Source organism: Aplysia californica, unplaced genomic scaffold (assembly GCF_000002075.1).
Source record: "Aplysia californica isolate F4 #8 unplaced genomic scaffold, AplCal3.0 scaffold00205, whole genome shotgun sequence".
Classification (NCBI taxonomy): domain Eukaryota; kingdom Metazoa; phylum Mollusca; class Gastropoda; order Aplysiida; family Aplysiidae; genus Aplysia; species Aplysia californica.
The window spans coordinates 492,304-509,301 of NW_004797475.1; the positions used below are offsets into that span (position 1 = coordinate 492,304).

General features: G+C 39.7%; 1 protein-coding gene across 1 annotated transcript; it reads right to left on the reverse strand.

Annotated features, from left to right (window-relative positions):
• Window positions 1-1,234: 1,234 nt before the first annotated feature.
• On the reverse strand, window positions 1,235-14,555 carry LOC101856182 (CDK-activating kinase assembly factor MAT1). The gene is made up of 8 exons (XM_005099194.3): window positions 14,349-14,555; window positions 11,153-11,305; window positions 9,800-9,873; window positions 7,251-7,354; window positions 6,624-6,764; window positions 5,720-5,842; window positions 5,044-5,168; window positions 1,235-3,892 (listed from the first exon to the last, which is right to left on the reverse strand). The coding sequence occupies exons 1-8, from the start codon at window positions 14,435-14,437 to the stop codon at window positions 3,682-3,684; spliced, it is 1,020 nt and encodes a 339-aa protein (XP_005099251.1). The 5' UTR covers window positions 14,438-14,555; the 3' UTR covers window positions 1,235-3,681.
• Window positions 14,556-16,998: the final 2,443 nt, after the last annotated feature.

Sequence of the window (16,998 nt, forward strand, 5' to 3'; positions counted from 1 at the left end):
AAATTTTTTTTTAAAAAATAAAAAAATATACATCATTCCTATTACATTGTTTAAATGTAGGCTAGTTATCATGCTGTACATAACATCCCAGTTACATTCTTCAAATGTATAAATGTGATACCGTACTTAAAATACCTGCAACATTGTACAGATATAGAGTGCCATAATATATCTCCTCCACAGCCAGGTGTCTAGTATATTATTGGTAGGATCAATGCTATTGCCTTGTACTTCATTGTTTACCTTCCAAGTTGAGTCCATTGATTTGATGGGCCACAGCTGATATTCTCTAAATATTTGTGGCTATATCAGATACGTTCTTCCACTTGTTCGTTTAGAGTTCAGGTAAACAAAAGGCTTCAAACATTTAAAAAGAAATATCTGATTTCCATAAAAACAAGAGATACAACTTTGGAAGTGAGGAGAGTAGTGAGGAGAGTAGTGAGGAGAGTAGTGAGGAGGAATTCTCCCAAACACGTGGCGCCGAATTCAGACCGCTGTGTAGGTCACCGCTAAACTTGTTGGTAGTTACTTTGCCCATAACCAAGTCACTATTTTACCTGTAGATCCGATGCTCTTTTTAAATAAATGAATGAGACTGGAAAAAAAAAGCTTGGGGTATCTTTTATTTTCAGGACTACGGAACTGACGCTGGCTCTGACATTTGGAAGGTAGTTTGCATATTCTTTTGAAAGTGTCCCATTTAAAATGTGTCATTCATTTCACTCATAAAAGTAATCCAGCCATATTATGATAATATATTCTTTCTATAGCTCTTGGAAACAAGCCGAAGGGCTAGAACTCAAATGGCCGCTGGATTGGAAAAGTAAAGTAAGTAAAGTATAGCTCTTGATAGTGCATACTTTCACTTGCCAAAAAGGGTAAACAGCCATGTAGGTCATTTTCATAAAGTCTATACATAAAAACTTGTAATATTATAGTTAGCATAGTCTTGCCAAACCATGGACCTTTAAGTTTGATTGATTTGATAGTGCTTCAGGGTCTAATGACCCATAATGACAACAACAACGACAATGTTTTTACCATAATCTGTGAGCATATCGTTAATAAAAACTGTAGTTCTCATGAATACCACCTCCATGTCTTTTTCAGGCACCTTCATGATGTTATGACGTCTATTTCTCAATCAAGTACAACAGAACTCATATGCATGCCAAAGCACAGAAACAAGCAGATTCTCCCAGTCAACATAATCACAAATACTAACACCAAATTTGTACAAATGATAACATTTTAATAGAACACATGTCCAGTTTGGGGGTTGGAGGTATGATTACGGACAATGGGCACTTCAAATTCTCAGTCTCAGAAAAATGTAGGAATATCAACAGTAGCCCTGTGCCTCGCATTACACAAAACAGGTCACACCACGGAATGGCTCCAGGGGTACTGCCCCCACTCCTGTTGTAAAAAAAGACATTATGTGAAGACTCGGATCAAATGAACAATGAAGAAACATACCCTTTCAAAGCTAAAACTAAAACATTGTCTTCACAGAAACTTTTCTTCTAAATTCTAAAAAAACCCACCTCAAACAAACTGGTGATAAGTGCTGGGGAACGTAGCCATCATCTACGTTGCAAGGGAAATGAATTCAGCAAAGGAATTTTCTGGCATGACAACCACCTATGTAAAAATGGTCCACCGCCAATTTTTTTCTTTGTTCTTTTTTTCTATGAAGGTATTTTTACATCTCCTTCTACACAACTTAGATTGAGTAGGAGGTGGCTTTCGACTTTGCCTGTTAGTACCAACCCGGGCTGAGATGGATACAACATCCTACTAGCAGAAAGATCGAGATACCAAATATAAAGTTGTCCAAACACAAATCTTCTGCCTGTGACAGAGAAGTGACTGACCACTACACCACAGACACTGGTTCACCACCTGGCACACAGACTTACGTCATCAGAAGAAAGGGAACAAACTCTCAATGAAACATAACAGACCTTATACAGTGCAAGTGAATTTCTACCTCCTGAGACTTTGATATACAGTCAAACCTCGTTGTACCTCCCCCTGTTGTACCACCAGCCCTGCTTACCGCCAGGTTTTGCCAATGTACGAAAAGAATCCCCTATAAAAACATAGTATTTGTGCCTTTACATGGCAATCCGCGATGGTTGTACGCTCCTTATTAAACTACTGTAAATTTACCCCATTGTACCGCCAGAGAACTGACAACCAAAAGTACAGAGTACACACCAAGCTACACAAGGTGCTCGGCACATGCACTCGAAGGTTGCTTGACAATCTTTCACTCACAAGTCTCTATGAGCTAGGCCTAAGTCTAGATCAAACGCTATTCGCAGATTTTCTCCCTCCCCGCCCATCCCAACTCCCCACCCTTGTCCTGTAGATATCAGGTAATATGGATAGATCTACAGTGATGTAGTATGCCGCAAGCGAACGCAATACAATGTGTAAGTAAGAAAAATAAAACACAACTTTGTAATTCAGCATCAAATTTCGCTCCTCGTGTGAATCTGACTAAATTTGATGTGCTGATTATGCAAAAGCTATTATTTTTAGACCTTGGTCAATATAATAAAAGAGTGGAAATAAATTTTAAGTCGCCTGGAGAAATTTTACAGAAACCTCGCCATCTTGGCCCCTTGGCAAAATATCTGGCGTCGGGGGATATCAGTTCAACAGAGGACACGAAAACCTCTTTGCACTGCCAGCCCTGCTGTATCACCAACTTCATGCTCTCTCAAGGTAGGCGGTATAATGGGATTTGACAGTATTACTGCAGGCTATACATCCAAGGCTGCTGCTGAAATGATTTGTGTAAGTGTTTGTGGATTTCGTAACAGTGAATCTCTATTTGTTTAGTGGGTTTAACACCTATGTACCAGAGGTTTCACCTTTCTCCAAACTTAAAGTATGCCCCAATGTGCACTGGTGTAAATCTATGAGTCAACCCAGAGAAGTTCGGGTCCATAGGATCTAAAATAAATTAAATGATCAGTGTGCAACATGCCTGCCACAATGACACTTGTTTAAAGGTTCTGATGCGTCAACAATTTAAATCACAATGCTGAAATCAATGTGCTTTTGCAAAATGGATCCCTCACGTTTTAAAACAAACTTTATAAACATTTTACACTAAGATATTCACATTGAATACATCAAGCAGAACTCTAAAAAATTCACGTATAAATTTCTTTTTGTTTCTGACAGCAACGAAAAAGACATTATCTTTTTTTTTTATTAGCCTCTGCTATTTTCAATCAGAAGTTTGTTGCATAAAGCGACCTAAAGATTCAACTCTTTCATAATCTTTTATATCCGAAAAAGTGCATGTAATTTATTATAACTGCCATGAGTGTTTATCGTAAAACGAAACTACTCTCTTAATGATAAAGTACTGAAAATTGAAGAAAGAACTGAACAAAAAAAACCCCAACTAAAATTGTACATCTCGCAAGATTTACAAACCTATGGGACTGATACCCCTCCTCTGCATGTGCAATGTGGCATAACATTAGATTCACTAATCAGGACCAACTCTTATAATAACCTACTGCTTAGAATATCAAAGATTTACGAAATTCTGCAGAAACACCCTGACAGAAAAATAAGACCAAAACAGACGTATGAAACAAAACAAAGAAAATATTTTAACAAATTACAACACATAAATGTAAAACACTAGGGTCAGGATAGCACCATTGGCAAGTGGGAGGAGGATGAGGAAGACGCTGTAGAGGATGCTGCTGCCCCTCCAGACTTGACCGGTGATGGGTTGATGTTGGGGAAGGAAAAGAGACCACACAGGGCGTCCTGCAGAGCGCGGTGACACGCCGTTGCTTCGCGAAAACCTCCAGCCCTTTCCTGGTCTGTGGCAGCCCGGATATTTCGTAGATACCTGAAAAGGAGTAATAAATTTTTTAAAACATCTCTAGCTGAACATGGTAATGGAGGTCAACGGTTTGTTTCAACATAAAATGCTGGAGACAAGCGAGAATGACAATAGTCTACTTTTCCAACATTCAACTGTCTTAACCATTCCTTACCCCTCAGGAGCTGTCCCGATAAATGCCCCAAATTCCTACGATAGGGGACCTAATTCTCTAAAAGTACAATAAATATCTTTTTATAAACTCATTAGAAAAAAGTTTTTAAGTAATGCTCTGAAAAAGATATGCATCTCTACATAAGGAAAAGAATACTGGTTCTAAAGAGCCAGTTTCCACTGTGGTCCAGTATGGGCAAGTTATTTCTTTCTCCCATTATAGTTGCGACGACTGAGTTTTCATTTGTAATCCATCTTTTCAATCGAATAAAATAAAAACAATCAACTCTTCCAATGACTTAATATACCAAAGGAAAAACTTTCAACTAGTTTTTGTTTGGTCAAGATTGCTTTACGGGTCGAGTTATTGAGTACATTCAAAGTTTTAATGGATTTGTCCAAGTTGCAACACCATTGCACCCTCCATTTCGTCACATTTTCTTTAACCCTATCAGAACACAGTGTTTTACTATCATATCCATACGACGTGGGGAACTTTGTGTCACCCCTTTCCAAAGAGGAAATTACTCGCTAATCCGATCCGTACACTTTGCATAGTAGTCTGTCAAAATGATTTTTTGAGAAATACTGAAAGTTTGAAAGACATCTTCGTACCAGAAGTATTCTAAAATGTGAAGAAATCAACCCGAGGGATACAAAATGACCCCAGGGCGTACAGATAGGGTTGAAAATTCACACATGCACTATTTCGGCATCGATTTTGATATTTCAAAAACTCAACGAAAGAATAGTGATCCTATCTTTGCTTTACTGTCTTGTCTTCAGTCATACATCTAGTTGGACTATCGGCAAGTGCACATTTGTCTCAGCTGTCCGACAAGAAGGCAAAAAATACATGTGTACGTCTGCTAGATGCCTACATCATGACAAAATACCCACATAAAATATTAAAGTACCTTCAAGCACTACAAATTAATCCATTAGTAAAGCCAACTTGTAACAGCATATATTCTTTTAAAACTCCACTACGGATCTGTTCTTACCCATCGTGGTAAATCTCGTCCATGGTAGGGGGTTCTGGTCCACACCACTCCATGATCAGAGGACAGTAATGGAAAACCTGACCCTGCTCTTGTTTCATCAGATGAATGTTGTCCGAATGTTGGCCCTGAGGAAGGACAAAAGATTGCAGAATCTTGGAAATACTGGTGAACAGTAGGTAAAATTAAACGGGAAATGGGTTTAAATTAAAAATATGTCACTGAACGGAACCCCTGCTTGAAATTAAAATGAGGTAGATTTGAAGGATTAAATGACAGACCATGCCCACCATCTACTCCCATTTAGTGAAGCGAAACAAACTTAAACCAACTGATAACTTGCACTATCAGCAAGCAGACCCTTTCATGGATCCTGGAGAGGAGGGAGGAGCAGCTATGGCAATATGCCGCCTGCAATGAGGCCTATTCTTCAACCAAGTAAGTAACAACCCAATCAAATTTAGCAATGAAAGTTAAGAGAAGAAGGGACATAATAAAGAAAAGCTTGTTTCCCACAATATGATCTTGGTGGTTGTTTCCCCCTGGACATGAATTCTATACACGCCCCCCCAAAAAAACCAAATGACTTTATTCATCTATTGAGGCAACACATTTCTGTTCTTTTTTTTTGTTTTGCAATTCAACCTCAAATACGAGATGCGAACAAAAATCAACCTACAATTTTGATGCCGGTTGAGAAAGCTGTTGTGGCCGCTCTGGCTTCCTGTTCCTCCTCCTGTTGCTGCTGAATGTTCTGTCTGTGGGAACTGATAATGTCCTTGGCCGACATGTCGGAAAACATCTGTGTAGGGAATAAGAATGTTCGATAAAAGCAATTCACGGTGGAGCAAATACAGCTAAATGTAGCTCACTAGGTGGTACTAGTAAAAAAAACCCTGCACTTTTCACATCAGAACCATTGAATCTGACCTCAGATACATTTTTTCTCTGTACCTTAGAGTTAACATGTTATTTCCTAGAGGTGAGATGGGCTTGTTACAAGCCTCACTGATATTGCAGTAACTAAGTATTTGCAACTTTTTAATGATAATAATTAAACTTAGAATCTACATACACAACTGCAACACAATAACGTCAACATACAACAAAAATTCCATGAACAATAAAAACACTAATACTCATCAAGAAAAAGAGCAAAATAAAAAGTTCCTATTCAGCCTGAATGAAAAGAAAAATCGCAACACCTATTTCCTTCTAAGAAGGGTAAATCAGGTCGCAATCTCCAGACTCTGAATCAACCATAATACACCGATGCAGCATTTGATTGATTAGAGACAAAGAGCACAAAAATGGCAATACACTTCGCCAGTGGAAAGAAAACTGTTTGGAAATCTCTAGCATCTAAAGCCGACTGCACAGTTTATGCACACCACCAGACCAACTGTCAAACTGTTATCAAGAACGGAGGAGGAGGAGGAGGAGGAGGAGGAGGAAGAAGTAGGAGAAGAAGGAAGAAGAAAAAGAAGAAGAAGAAGAAGAAGAAGAAGAAGAAGAAGAAGAAGAAGAAGAAGAAGCCTGGAAAGGCACTGTGAGTAATGTTGTAAAAGGTAAGGTGATTTTACCAGGTCATCAATGAGAGATTGTTGGATTTTCTTTTTGGCAGCCTTCTCTCTCTTCACTTCTTCTTGATCCATCATCTTCCTCACAGCTGCATTATGCTGCTCTTCTTCGATCAGGGTGTCCAAGAACTCCTCATCACGGCTCTGCATGACAGAGGAGCAAGTAAATTAGATTAATTCAAGCAAGTTTGGAACAATTGGCACTAGCAGGCGGATTTGGAGGTGGACTTTGGAGTGGGGAGCGGAGCACGTATGGCAATGGCTGGAGTGCTATGATGTTGTTCCCAGGATCAAGTCATCAAGTAAGATATACAAGCAAAACCAGAAAAAGTCACAGAATTTGAAGAAACATCACGAACCCTCTCCCCCCCCCATCCCTATTAAGTAGTATACTTAAATTGAAAAATGAAATAACAATTGATCTAGTATTCCTATTCTGACTAACAGAAGAAGGACGGAAGTAGTGGAAAGTGTTAACTCTTATTTCGCAGGCTTAGAACTTCTCTCAAGCCTTGACTTCTTTCATTACAAATTGGCGAATTTCAATAGCATTTACTTTACTCAGAGCAGATACTCAAAGGGTAGGTTTGTTCCCCCAAGCCAAAAGTAATAAGTCAAGCATATATCTACCATTTTGGATTGGCTTTTCCTAATCTGATCCTTGTTATCTTTCTTATACTGATCGATCATCTTTTTTGTGGCATCGACATCAATTTGGTTGCTCAGGTTGAACACTGTGAAGGGAAAAATAACAAAAAATATAGGACAGTATCTACAAACACATAATATATTCAAACCTTGAGTACATAACATATGACATTATAATGTCAGTACAACCCTGGCTGTTTGGGGTACATCCAAGCAAAGTGACAGAGACAGACTACAATTTACCTATCCAGTAGTTTTGCCATATACAGTGCAGTCCACTTAAACTTAACACTGTTGATTCGAAAACAGTAATTAACCAAAACAAAAGAAAATCCCCCATTTTCCCTCGTTTTTGTCCTTGTAAGAAAACTATAGATACGCCAAAATGCTCACATTTTTAAACGGAAAAGAATTTTAAGGGTTATGTCACTAGCAACCCTTAGTTAACACAAATCATCACGTCTTGTGGACTTCAAGATAACAAAACAGGATAAAGAGATACAAGAATGCATGTGTGCCACTGCGGGCCTAAGAAAAGCATTGCATCGCCAGTGTACTGTGTGCCAACATCACACATCAGAGGGCCTGTATACTGTGTGCAGACCTAGTGATGCAAGGATAGCAAATGTACTTGTGTTGCACCACATTCAGTCAGTACGCCATGGTCTATTGTTGAGCTGTGAAGTTAGTTCACAAGCACCCCCTACACATAAGCATGTATGGCAAGTGGTGTGTTTCATGCCGTTACTGGAATTAGGCTTTCCCACCTCTCCAGAATAGCATCTAGCTCAGAATAGAGTGCTGTTCAACTCTTTCCCTTGTTCTGTGATTCTGTTCAGCAGATTACTAACCAAGTAGACAATCTAACATTATGCCCCCCCTGGACGCCGATAGACGACAGTAAGAAGCCGTCCCTTTTCTCCGAGGGACTCTGATCGGCGACGGTGTGATGTAGCATGTACCGCATCTGTATCCTGGTCTGTGGGGATAAGTTTTGTGCTCTCTGCGCGGGTGGAAAGTGTTAAAGAGAAGCACAATGTGTACAGTCTGCAACTCGAATTGAGGTAACCAAAAGAGGTATATGAGACAGAAAAAAACTTTCAAAAAGAGAAATTTGCTGCAGACATGGCATTCCCAACTCTATGTGGGCGACAACCATCACTATTTGAGTAACCCTCTCTAAATAGAAAAAGTGGCTAAAACGAAGAAAATGTAGCAGTCCCACAGATTTCGGTTTAAGCGAATTCCACAGTACACAGACCTGACACTTCATGAAATCTAAAAATCAGAATATCAGGGGGGCGAGAAATCTGGAATTGGTGAACAAAATCGGGATCCACGATAAATCAAGGAGACTGCCAACCTTACAAAAAATTTTCCCGGAGGTGTCCATAAATACAATATATTCATTTATACGCCCTGTGTGGGTGTTTTATCAATATTTTTTTAAATCGCGAAGTATCACGTCAGACACACTCCTAATTCAAGCGTCTACCCGCCCCCCCTCCCCCCACCAATAAATCCCGAAAGAAGCTTCAACAAGTGTACATGAACTTAAGTTGACCCTGTCAACGGATGGTGCCCGACACACGCGGAACTCACATGCCAAAATCATGTCACGTGATGCAAACGCGCGACCGAAAGTTTTATTGATGGGTCTTGACGACGGGCCCGACTTACCAGAGCTCAGACAAAGCCTGTTTTGAAAGTAATAGCAGAACGACGAATAATCATTTGCATGTCACAATTGAAACAGTTATCAGGCCATCATGAGAGAATTCTGAATGGAAACAAAAACTAAACTAGATCTTGAGAATGTCCCAAGTTCGAATGCCAAATGGATACTACTTCCATTATGATTGAAATAACACTTGCGAGCAAAGTTCCAACACAACTTGGGGCGAGTCAACTACGAAATTGGGCACCGATATTTCTGAAAATAGTGCTCTGAGTTCCTGCTGACAAAGTTTAATGGGTGCTTCGCATGCCAGAGACTGTCTGAGAAGAAGGCAGAGTAAGTTTTTAGAAAAATCCGGCACAACAAAAGGAACAAAAAAATCGGGATACATGTTATTGAAATCGGGAAAATCAGGATGCTTGAGATTTGGAGCAAATAATTGGGATATCCCGATTAAATCAGGATGAGCGGCAGGTCTGCTGTACATCAAATTAAATGTCACTATCTGTGATGTTAAACTTTCAGTAGCAAAGAAAAATTGAGCTCGAGAAAGTATCAAAACCAGTAAAATGGCATGCTCTTTATTTTACAAGTGTTTTATTCTGAGCTGAGGACAGCTATTTCTTAGTTAATACCCACAATCTTTTAGGAAACAGAGATAGATTTCTTAAACTATACTAAATCAAAAAATATATGCCTCAGGATCCTGGATGAGAATAAGATAAAACGGCTTTACCCTTGTGGGCTGCTGAAAACCATAGGGTACATAGGCATCGAGTCAATCTGAGCATATTCTTCCAAGCAGAATGATGTGTTAATATTGTTATTGTTATATTAAAATAGACTTGCTTACCAATAGTTTCAATTGTCTCCAGATAGTCATTGTATTCCTTCAGACCAGGGAAATCTTCCTCTTTTTTGTTGAAACTGTAACAATAACATGACATTTCAAATCCTCAGCTATCTATTGATTTACGAAATCATAAAATTATATAAAATACAGAATACATTTCATGTCGAAAGATTTAAAAGTTCATATTCCCAAGTCTCGATTCACAAAAATGACAGGGACTGTAAACTACTTTGATGCTTCATTCACATCAACATAATCCCCATATTCAAACCCTACCCTATCCCCAAGAATTAATCTCTATAAAAACTATCAAATATCTTTTTTTTAAAAACCCTAATAATTTGTCATGAACGTAGAGTTGAAATTCATGTAAAACTGATTTATAAAAAGGAACAAAAAAAGTGCTATATAATCTGAATGTGAAGCAAGTGAGAAAGAAAAGTTGTACCCAAAATCCAAATTTAGACCATTTTTATATCACTACTTACGTACAACATATATATGTACAAATGACATAACACTGGCAAGATGCAGGCTCCCCATTACGCACAGATGTGTGTATATTACGTATTAAACCTGCAAATTACTCCCTTTAAGGTTTGGAGGTGCGTGAGACACGTTACTCTGTAAAATTTTGTTTCGGGGGCTTTGCATACACGTTTTAAAATGTAGGTGGTGTGCGTCTGGCAAGTGTCAATTTCCCTCTTCTCTATCCTGAAGCCGATGATTTGACAACAGACCCACACACATACACGGCAGTCACTTTTTGTCTGTGTCAGAAGCAGTCGACCTACTTAACAGCTGCGTGCAGTGTCTGGCGACACCGGCTTGCTTCAGCAGAGCAGCTCCGACCACATTCAGGCCGCTCGCATTTGCCAGTGTCGTGCCTTGAGTTTACCTCTGCTATGACATTAACCCCATATTTCTAAAGTCGGAATTGACCCCTTTATTTTATTTTTGAATGGCCCAACCACCACCACCCTTGATCCCCTCCAAATGGACAAAACTCTTATTCTAGTCAATATTACTTTTATTTCTTGTGTTACAATGAAACGTTACAGTTGATTAAAAATCGTTAGCATTCAATCAGAGTCATGGTCACTCTGTGTGCGTCTGTGTGAATGTGAATGTGAGTTAAATGATGACATGCAAAAGTTTTTACTGTAAAATTAGGAAATAATTGACTTTTGACGATTAGTACGTTGGACATGAACAAAAAACAAACAACCCTTTAAGTTTCTAAAACAAGGGTTTAAATACCCCGTAAGATAGAAAACCAAAGGGTGAGGAACCTCTAAGTGGGTCTGAAAAGTGGAGCCCTGAAGACGTTAAACAAAAGCTTGAAAAACTTACTCTCTTAGTACTCGTTTCCTGATGTCAATCTCTTTCTCCACCACCGCATCTTCAAAAATCTGAAGACGGAAGTTAGATTTCCTCAGTGGAGTTCCACATTCAGGGCAAGCACCAGAACCTTTTACAAATAGCAATTCAACACAGCTCTCACATCTGTAAAGAAGCAAAGTTTGAAATTTAGCAACAGAGATGACAGACAGAAATCAAAATATGTCTGTGCCTGGTAAAGGGTATAATTTTGAAGAATTGCATTGTATTGTACCAGTGGCGGTGGGTGGGTCAAAATGTGAGTGGGGCTCAGAAATATGGGTAGGTTGGGTTCAAAGGTAAGATTTCCTTTGTTCAGAGGAAAGCATAGAGTTGTGTACATGTAGTCTTCGAAAGCTAGACATTCATAACGAAGGTCCAAAGAACGCGTCAGGTACAGGGTTTGTGGGGAAAGTATGTCATGAACTACCACCCCATTGTCGGGATTTGCAGGTCGTATAAGCCCTTTCTACTACAGTTTTCGGGAGCTCTTTTATAAAATTAAAAAAATAGTCTTTTTCCTTTTTACAAGAAGAATTTCATCTTTTGTAGAGCTATAAAGACATTTGACTGACTGGTGGGTTACTATCGTTGTAAGAGGTGACAACAGTGATTGGATAAGAGAGCTACTGTTTGTGTTCACTGCGTGCTGCTTGAGGCAGAAAATTCTAATAATAAGACAGTCTAAAGGGTTTCAACGGATTATTTCGCTAATTAAGAAACGTTCATTGACGTAGGGAAAGATTTGTGGGGCTCAAGCCCTTTAGCCCTCCACAACACCCCGCCACTGTATTGTACACTTCTTTCTGGAACAAAAATAACTTCTGAGCAACTTGCTATTTTAGTTTTCAAGATAGCTTCAGTACTTTGCAAGATCTGGTTAACTCTTTTTATCTCTGACGGGGGTAAACCCACTATGCCCTTTTTCGGTACTAAATCTAAAAATGACAAAAATGTCACTTAATGGGTCATTAAATCAAAACCAGTCCATCTATTTTGATAGCTCTTCATCTAAAGAATGAACTCCTGGTAAAAGAGACCTGTTTTCAGTAATTGCCAAAGAGTAATTTGATGTCGAAGTCGTCTTTAAGGTGTGCCTGAGCTGCTGTCAGCGGCTCATCGGCACAGGGGTTCCCACCGTGAGCTGCTGGAAGCGGCTTGCCGGAGATAAAAAGAGTTTAAATATTTTTGTAGGTAGGGTGCTGAAATGGTTTTGTGACAAATAGCTTTAAAATTCCCTTAAGATATCTGGATCAAGTTCTATTCCAAATGAATATGTATGAATAGATCGATCAGCCATCTGTGTTGTTTGTCTCTAAAACCCTTGACAACACTGTTCCTACAAAAATTGCAACTTTGAGGAGCAGTTTCAAATGATAAAACTACGAAGTGTTGTCTTTGTTGTGGCTTTTCTTTTTGCCCATGGCCATGCATGAAGTGAAAAAGGGTAAAATAATTTAATATAAATAAATGTGCCACAAAACCTACCATCCTTTACTGTTTTAATATTTACACACCTGGCAACATGAGAAGGGTTATAGGCTGACCTAAACTTTGTTATAATCCTTTAACTGATTCCGTCCATTAGGCCGCTGACAGCGGCTCTGAGTTTTTCCACTGCATCCATTCGACTGCTGTGAGCGGCTCAACGAAATCCGAAACAATTGTGCACTTTTTAACATAGTTCCTACTTTTTAAGTTGTCGAAAGGAAGTAGAACTTGTAAACAAACCTGACCTCAATCTCTGAGCGCCAATATCGATTTAAACTCCGCGAAATTCTTGCAAAAATCGTTGTTTGTTGTCGCTGTGTAGTCTAGATCTAAGGGTAAATAACACGGAGCCTGGTGTATGTATAAAGAAAAAGGCCCTTCAAAGAAAGATATTAAACTAAATTTGTGAAATTCTTCGGAAGATTGTACTTTACCGGACCATCAGTCGGAACTACTTTCGTTATGGTGCCCCTGGTGCCTGGTGGCCCACTATTCTTCCGGGCTCCCCTACTCACACTCCTACTCAATTTTCTATGTTCACACCCTTCGACTGCCAACAATCGACTGACGTCTCTTACCGGGTTTTTCAGTCATCACGACCATGCCACCGTGCCCTTTGACCCACGACCCTGACACCTTGAGGCTAATTGGTCAATCTAATCATGTGGTCCACTATTCGTATTTATTCGCTCGCGACTCTGATGGCTAGGCCTAGGCCTAGTCGACTCCTGGTCTGGCAAAGTACAATTAAGGGCGAGAGATGCACACGAGAGCTCATTTGCATAACTGCAACCCCTCGGCCCTGCTCGCGACTTGGCGAGTGCTGCGAAGCAAGGCTCGGCCTGTTCCAACTCTAATTAGATCTACCCCGATTGTCCTCTCATGTTATTGTATATGTGTGTGTGTGTGTTTTTAAATTATTGTTGCCAGGGGGGCCCCCCCTGAACCCCCCCTCTCTGTTTTTACATTGATTTGTAAACATGACTGTCTGCTCATGTTATTGTTTTGCATTTGTGTGTTTACCTTATTATAGTTTCCAGGGGGGCAAGCCTCCCCCTGAACTCCCCCTCCCCACTGTTGGTATGATACACGGTGGTCCACCAAAGTTAAATCCCCTGCCCACCCTCAACCACCACCTCTAGCCCACCTCGCCTCGCCAGTCGCCACTGGCTTGCGCTGTGCGGGCACGAAGTCTCCCGGGGAACTACCTTTTGTCCGCACGTAGAGTACTATGAGTGCGTAGTTTAAGGGCATTTTAAGGCTCTATCAGGCGTGCGTAGTAATCACGGACCGAGACGGGTGGTCCGGTAAAGTACAATCCAGCCATATTCTTGAATAAATGTGTGCTTGGGTGATATCTCTACAATTTTACGTAGGAGCGCGCTGCAGCTTCATAAAAAGTAAAAAAAGTAATTTTAAGTAAAGGGACAGATGACAATCATTATGATTATGAGCATGACAGGGTCTCCAGCCAGCTGCTAAGTTAAATTTTAATTGTTGAACTCATACAACCCCAATGAAACGTTGAAAGGTTTTCAGAAATCTTTTTATTTATTCTAACACAAGTGGTACCTGTTTAACATAAATAACAGTGAAAATGTCTTGTTAAAAAAGTAAACAAAGTTACGATCTTAGCGATTTATTTTATTTAAAAAATACAAGCTCAAGCTGAACTTACAAGGAATGACCACAGGCGTTGACCATGAGCTTCAGAGATGGATTTCTGTATTTTGTAGTTTTACATCTTGGGCAGCCTTGTTCATCCATTCTCAGCCCTGGTATTTATGTTTTTAGAACCGCTAATGACTTAACAGATAGGGATCAATCTTTTTTTCTCATTCCCCCAAAACAATAGCAACATTCATTGAAACCATGTTTGGCTGAATATGCGTCAATAATGAATTCCGCGTACAAAAGAGCTCATCAAGGGACCTCATTCTAGAATTTTTAAAACTTGTTTTTACCTGGTCGCTTCCCTTAGATTATCGTTCCCGCTGACTTGCGCGATAGGCCTAGGCCCTTTTTCGTTCAGTAGTTGGCCTGCATGTATCATCAGCCCTTATGTTATTACCATTCCAGTAATGTGTTTTCTTATACATGTCTAAAAAAATAATCTACCATACAGTCATTTTCATTTTTCCCTGTTTACCCCACGTCCAATACATTTTAAATGTGATCAGGGATATAGTAGCCTAATTAGTTGGTGCTCCTTTGCCCCCTCTTGGCTACGCGTAAGAGATTTTTATATTTGTTTTATTCTTTCCGTATCCTTCTTTCTTTTAAAAAGAATTAATAAGCTCTTCAGGTAAAATATGTAAACAGCTAATGCCTTTTCTGTTTACTGAAAAATTGAAGCTCCCATCATTTAGCATTATAGCTTTTTAAAAAAATGCGTGTAATGACTGAAAATGAATTTTGATTGCTCAAGGGGGAGGGGGGGGGGGGGGGGGTTACTGTCTATTATTATGTCCTCGTCGTCGTCAAATACATCCATAGACGTTGGGCCTTATTATCTAAATTAATAATTAATTAAATTTGAGCAGTGTATACAGCACTCAAAACTGTTTCATTGCTTCATAAAAACCCTGTTCATCCCTTTAGGGCCACTTTCTTAAGCAGTCACAAGCCCTGATTATGTAAGTTAACAATTATTGGATTGGTTGAGTCCACGACCAAAAGGTGAAGAAAAAAAGGGGGTGGGGGTATAACTCCTACTAATCTCACGTGGCTGCTGTGAGTGCTTGTTTGTTGCTTTTTTGGGGTGGGGGTGGGGGATGTTTTTGTTTGTTTGTTTGTTTGTTTGTTTTGTTTTTTGTGGGTTTTTGTATGTGGGTTTTGTTGGGTTTTTTGTTTTTTTTTGGGGGGGGGTGGGGGTTGGGGGGGGGGGTAGGGGTCCCCTCAACTTGTTGGGGGGGGGTAGGGGTCCCCTCAACTTGTTGGGGGAGGGGGGGTAGGGGTCCCCTCAACTTGTTACCGCTCTATAATCAGGTCGTTACTCGATTTTTTGTCCTCTCTGTTTCTTTGCTTTCTGTTTGTGTATTCACATAATATGTACGTTTAGTTAATTAATTACTGTCGAAAAATCTTGAGACCGTTGTTCCCACCTCGCGTTTAAAAGTTATTTTTAAAAAAATTATGTATTGCCTAAAGTGGACTTAATGATATTATTTAATGATCGATTATTTTGACTCGTGAACATGAATTCAGGATTTGTTTTCATTCACAATTAAGTGATGCCATCTCGAATAAGAAGTTTTGTTTAATTAGGCTCCTATTGTGGGTAAGGTTTTTGTGCATGGCCTCATTTCTACCTGGTTCTTTGTCTCGCTTTGATTACACTTTCAAACAAGTCAGATCCCAGCCCCTGATCCTCGTCGTTGCAAAAATCAGAATAGTTTAAAAACAACTAAATACAAGTGGTGATAAAAAGAATTTCAGTTATTATACATGTATGTCTTCTTTTCCTCGATATAAAAAAGGTAAGCATTTGAATCAGCTTGTAGGCCTGGAGATTAATTCTCTAAAGCCTAAGAAGTATGTTTGTTTTACTGACCAATTCGAGTGATTCATTTTATCTGTTTGATCTACATATTTGCCAAAACGGGGAATTCATACCTATTAAATCAAAGCTGATGAAGCAAAACAGAGGTCAACTTGATATAATGTGCACTGGCCACCGCCATTATTCTTCCCGACTGGAATCAGATCTGATAGTGTATTTGATGAGGGGGAGCATTTGTGTCACGACGCGGTAGAATCAAGCGCTCGTCATTTTTTGGGCGTGTGGAGTTATTGGTATCATCTAAGATGTTTTCTTTTGCCTTGCTTTGGATGAAAAAAATGTCCATTTTTCTTAAATAGTAGCCGAGATATTTGCTATTGAAGTAGGTGGGGGTCGCCTGGTTTTAGAGGTAAACATTATCGAGGAAATGGCTGCCCCTGCCAAAGTTCAATAATTTCAATAGCTTTCGAGTCCTTGAAAACTGAAAATATACATTTTAAAAAAATCTTTAATCGCCGTTTTTCAGTGACATTTCATGGAAATGTGTCGTTATATGGACATACTTACTACTTACTACCCGTCACGCCATCTGGCGTTTAGGGCAGCAAAAAAGGGTCTCCAGCTCATTCTGTTTTCGGCCATCTTGGTCATTGTCCCCTACGAATGGTTCTAGGACTTCATTTTAGACTCTGCTGTGCGTCTTCAGGTCACTTTGGGTCTTGCGATGTCTTTCGGGTGTCCAGTGGAGGGCAGTCTTCACGGTAGAGTCTGGTTCTCTTCTCAGAACACGCTCAATCCGTCTCCATCTTCTCCTTGTTATTGTGGT